The 5,859-nt window shown below is 35.6% G+C and overlaps 1 protein-coding gene across 1 annotated transcript; it reads right to left on the reverse strand.

Annotated features, from left to right (window-relative positions):
• Positions 1-417: 417 nt before the first annotated feature.
• Positions 418-2,471, reverse strand: LOC104109568 (AAA-ATPase At4g25835-like). The gene has a single exon (XM_009618899.4). It carries the CDS (start codon positions 2,124-2,126, stop codon positions 582-584), a length of 1,545 nt encoding a protein of 514 aa, XP_009617194.1. The 5' UTR covers positions 2,127-2,471; the 3' UTR covers positions 418-581.
• Positions 2,472-5,859: the final 3,388 nt, after the last annotated feature.

The raw sequence follows: 5,859 nt of genomic DNA on the forward strand, positions 1-5,859 counted from the left end.
GCTAATCATGAATTTTTTTTATATATTAATAGTTCTATTTAACGTGTTATAATGGATTAATCCGATGGTATAAAAATTCTTAGTTTGTGATGAATTTGATTACTGTCTTGATTGGCAAAGCTCAAGTTTCTTTTTTTTCTGACAACAAGAGTAGGAATTGATCTTCTGTGCCTCTTCTTATAATAATGACCGTATCGTCTCTGCCAAAATGACCATCCATATATGTTTCTTGCCCTTTGGGTTCAGCTAAGGTCAAGGTTACTCATGAATTCTTTATTTGATTGTTTTATAAGGTTTTGTTAAGATTTGGACGGTAGCATGATGCCTTTCCAGTGACACTACCATGTACTTCTTTAATACTAATTTGACTTCTACTGAATACAATATCTGAATGTTCCCTAAAGTGAACACCACAAATCAAAATAAATACGACTGGCAAATCCAGCCAAGACTTCCATTTCAAAGAGTAGTAAGTACTGGGTAATTGAACATTACATTTTAGCCACTGATTTAACAGATTAATCTAACTAATGAGTTAGATAATCATCCATTAATTACATTTCGGACTGCAAAATCAAAGATTATACACCCCTTCTTCCTGAGTCAGACTTGGTCAACGATCTAAGTCTTACTAAGAATTTGACATTTTTCTCCCATGTTGACCCATCTTTCTTCTTCTTCTTCTCCGGCGAACCTTCTGGCCAATTATCCGGTGACTCCATCAACCTTCGACCTATACTCTCCGGTGTCCTTGCCATGTCATCATACTCGTGTCCACCCTCCGTGGCATCCATGTCAGCACCTATAATCTTCACTTGCATGGCAGCCAACACGGACTTTACTGCCACGTCAGCATCCCTTCTATTTCTCAACAAGATCTCTCCAATATGAGCTGGCGTGAGGGTCCCACCTGACCTTATGCAGCTCTCCACCACGTCAAACAAAGCGTGCGAGTCCAACCCTAAGTAGTTCTTGACCAAGACCTTGAAGGCATGCATCCCGCACGTGCCAAGGCTAACATGCATGTCCATTCGCCCACATCTAACTAACGCCGGGTCTACATTGTCCTTATGGTTTGTAGTGAAAACTATTACCTTCTCTTCTCCACAACATGACCATAGTCCATCGGTGAAATTCAACAAGCCCGATAATGTCACCCGTCCGTTATTTTCTGCATTATCGCCTATGACATGCCGGTTCTTCTTGTGCATGGAATGGTTATTTCTTGTTTTTGTCATCCTATCGCCCGTTAAGTTAATAGAACAATCGATATCCTCAATGACAATGATGGACCTATTTGTTGTTTGTATGAGTAAAGCTCTTAGTTCAGAATTATCTGAGACTTTGCTAAGCTCGAGATCATACACGTCGTAGCAAAGAAAGTTCGCCATGGCTGCAATGAGGCTCGATTTTCCTGACCCCGGAGGTCCATATAGCAAGTAGCCACGCTTCCATGCACGTCCAATTTTGTGGTAGAACTCTTTTCCTTCTGAAAATGCAGTTAGGTCGTCCATGAGTTGTGTCTTTAGCTCCGGCTCGAGGGCGAGTGTTTCGAACGTGGAAGGGTGGCGGAAAGGAACAGAGGACCAGCCAGATTCATACGAACCATGTCCGTTGTTCGTGAAGAGTCTCCTTTCACGAGAAACCCTCTCGAACTCCTCTGCTCGAGCAGTTACATGCTCGAGGTAAGGTGTGAGGAGCTCGAGGCGTTGGCGTTTGGGAAGTTTGAGGGTGAAGCTACGCTTTTCTTCGACGGAGTCTTGAACGTTGTCGACTTGGTGTGTCCACGAAAGGTGGTGCCCCCTGAAGGTGTCATTAACGGTGTGATTAGGAGCCAATGTGTACGAAATGCTTTTGGAAGATTTAGAGCGAGAGAGTGTAAGACGAGGGCAAGTGGATGAGGAATTGATGGAGTTCAAGTACAGGTTTACGTGTCGATAAAGATCATTAACGTCAACTCCACAATAGCCATTGAATTCAGGGATTTCAAAGTAAGAATAAGGGCTGAAGAAATCTTGAATAGATTCATAGCAAGAGTGAAGCACGGATAAAAGCTGAGTAGGCAAAACGTTTTGGAGAACTGTTAGAAGGCCTAAGAAAGACCAGATTTGAGACAATATCTCCATGTTTCACAACGGTTGGAAATTTGCTGTTGTGGCGAGGGAAATTAATGGAAGCGTTCTAAATGTTGGAAGAAGACAAAGAAATGGAGATGAAGTTTGTGGAGTTATGTAAGGGAAAATTTGGCAGCTTAGTGGTGGTGTGAATATATTTTTTCTAAAAAGGAAGCGAAAGTGACTGTTTGAGAGCTGAAAAGAGAGTGTAAACAAAGGTAAAAGCAAAAGATAAACATGAAGCCGACTGCTCTTACTTTAATTTACTTTTTCTCTTTACTTATATGAGGAATAAGGCTACTCATTCTTCATAATCTCTCTGTTTTTTCCTGCCGTCCTTGGCCAAAAAGAGAGGCCAATATCTAATTAATTACTTCTAACTCCATTATATATGATTAGTCATATACTCACTAATTTTATCTGTGTCGCCCTAATTAAGTTTTGACATAGTTATTGTTTAACTTTTCAATATTTTATTGTATTTACCTGATCAGGTTTAATTCAAATTCGTAGTGAGTATCGTTTTCCATTGATTTTACTTATTTAATAATGGGAAGATAAAAATCATTGCTTACTACTATAGAATGGAGTTTAATAGTATATTCAATCTTAACAAACGAAAGTTATAACAATTTAAGGAGATAAATATATAATATATATGTATATATATATATATATATATATATATATATATATATATATATATATATATATATATTTTTTTTTTTTTTTTTTTTTTTATATATTATTATGTACATATACACACTAGTACAACACAACAAATCAATAATGATTCTCACGATCGATATTATTTCATAAGGTCGAACATGGACTCTGGCTTTCTTGAGGAGTGGATGGAAAAATGGGACAGAGATAGTGGAGGTGCTAGCCACACGAAGACATTGGAATGTGAAGAAGAGGGCCCTTTTGCTTTAGACATCAATGGCTTTAATTTGTTTTCTAACTTTAGTTTGCAGCTTTAGCTTTATATTTCAGTTGAATTGAGTCTTTATATGTAAGAGAATGTTCTTTGGTACTCGTATAATTTACTCATCAAGTAGCTCATCATGAGACAAACCCACAATGTCCTGTGACTAGTTTTCTCCTAATCATAAGTTTTTTTTAATAATCTTACTGTAGTTTATCTTTCTCTATTAATTTAGTGTAGAATTAGCAAATGACTATAGCTCAATTCCTTTGTACTAACATACATTAAGGGTAAATAAATTGAAAAAAGGGGTTATTTTCCTATTTCTATTTACCATAACCAAACTGAATTCTATTACTTGCGTTGGACCAGTATTTAACGTGCAGATGTGGATCTATCCTAATATGTTGGTAATATAAGAAAAACATTACTTTAGAACACTAGAATTTCTTAACTCCGTACAGAGGTTTAAAATTTGTTTCTTTCATTTACATAGAGAAGAAATTAACTAGCCTATATTTTTCCGTGAAATAGAATAATTTACGTTCATCCCCGCTCCCCTTGTTGGTTGTGCGTGAACAAAGTCTCACGTGAAAAGTAGAAACAAAAAATAATTTACTTCCCCTTTTTTTTTTAGTTGTCCGTTTTTAACCTTGCACTCCCTTTAAAAAAAATAAATGACGTATATATTTTACAATTTTATCCAAAATAATGATAGCATTTCTAAAAGTCTTGGAAAATGATTTGGGAATGAGTAGTTAAAGATAAGGGTAAAATAGGAAAAAAAAAAGATTATTGTTCTCTTAATTTAGTATAGCGGACAAGTATAAGTAAAAATATATTTTTGATATAGTGGACAAGTAAAAAACCAAGGGAGTACTTATAAGGAGTTGGATAATTTTAATAGTGTGAGACCTTTTGGGAAAAACCGTGAGGGATTGACTCAAAGCGGACAAAATCACACCATGTTAAGAGTATCTTTGGACCGTTTTAGTCGAAACCTCCGCAAAAAAAAGGGTTATTTTTGTTGTCCATTCCCATTGATAAATGCTAAATTCTTGCCTTTTGTACCAAGTATTTTTTGGTTCAAGTTCAAGCTCTTTCAACTGGTCGAACATAATCTATAGTTTGTTAAGAAAAGCAGTTGTTCAAACAAAGTTTCTTTAAGATAAAATTATTTTTAGCTCTTCAACAAAGGCAAATATATTTGTGGTTTCCTTTTTTACTTCTTGTAGGTGGGCGTGGAGATAGGCAAAGAGGCATTTTTGCGTTGCATTTTCCCCATCTTTTCAGGACTTCTGCTTCTGTAGGGACTTCAAAGTTTTCCCCTACATATAAATTTACTTACAAATCTGTTGCAAATGTGAGAAAAGGGATTCCTCAAGTACCACCTATTAGCATGCTTGAGCCTTTTTCCTTTTATGTTGTTTCACATTCATAAATGGTTACCCTGAAATTCAGAAATTAGTAAAAGAGAAAAAGAACCAAAGAATAGGTTGACAGTAAAAGCTAATTTTTCAAGCATTTTTTAGGAAGAGATGGTGGATTAGAATATTAGTGGAGGTCAGCCTTGTCGCGAAACTTTGAAAGTGCTAAAGAATAAAGCCAAAGAAGCGATTTGCGGCATGTTCAAAGATTAACACGTAAATTGTCTTTTGTACCATAAGTTGTCTTTTGTGTCTTTTGATGAATACTTATCCACCATTTTTTTTTTATTGTGAAAAAAAATCCCTCACTAAAAAGTTGAAGACGTCTAAAACTGGCTAATCCGCTTAAGACTATTAATTAATGTCTCTAATTTGGATATTCTAGGTGGTTTAAGCATGTACTTAATCACTACATATACGGCAGAAAAATATTAAAGTACTAATAATTAAATGAAGTGGAACGGCGTGAGCGATGACGCATAGTAAACCATGAAATTTAATCGAGATAAAAAATTATTTAGCGATTGAAATTATGCAATATTACTATTGTAAAGAAGTGGTTTAAGACTTGGTTTTGTATTAACGTACATATTTCCTTTGAACGTTTTTGTGGGATTTATGATTATTAGAATCTAATCATGGCTACCAGTCAAGTGGGGAATCAATGTAGTTTTAGGTCAGAGCTTTATGTAAATGGAGATTGGAGAAAATTAAAAACCTTGGACAAAAAGACAATAGCAAAGCGCAGCACCTAAAAAAACGCTTTGGATTCCCGTTAGCATGTAGTACCAAAAATAAAGTGTGCTCGGTGTCACCTCTTTTTTCCCACCAAAACCTTATTATGAGGTTGAGTTAGAAGAGTTTTTTTAATTGAATTGACGTTTTCAAAAGGGATTATTTATTATTTGGAGTCGCCACTTGAAATTAAGTTTTGGTGTTCCAAGTCACATTTTATATTGAATCTTTTATCAAAAGGAAGGTTTGACTCCTATTTTATGGTCTACAAAAACAGAAGATTGAGTAGAGTAAGAAATTCTGTTAACCGAGTGGAGTGTGTAAGGCACCCCTCGAGTCCCGTGGTTCTAGCACGGTCGCTTTAATAACTAATATAAGGCTTAAATCAATTTTTGGCTATTCTTATATTTTTATTGATTATAGCTTGTCTATTACCACTTCACTTAATTTATTATATTTTATTAATTATTTGAACCCAGTTGCGACACGCACACAAGGTATTTCTTTGAAGTTAGATGTTAAACTAAGGTACGGAATGTACAATGGTCAAAACATAATTATTTTGAATTTAAAGGTATCAACACGCGAGAATGCGCACATGATCCTTTTATTACCTAAGCATATCAATCCAAAGTTTGGGTATGAACAAATGAGC

The sequence above is a fragment of the Nicotiana tomentosiformis genome, chromosome 1, assembly GCF_000390325.3.
Source record: "Nicotiana tomentosiformis chromosome 1, ASM39032v3, whole genome shotgun sequence".
NCBI classification, from domain to species: domain Eukaryota; kingdom Viridiplantae; phylum Streptophyta; class Magnoliopsida; order Solanales; family Solanaceae; genus Nicotiana; species Nicotiana tomentosiformis.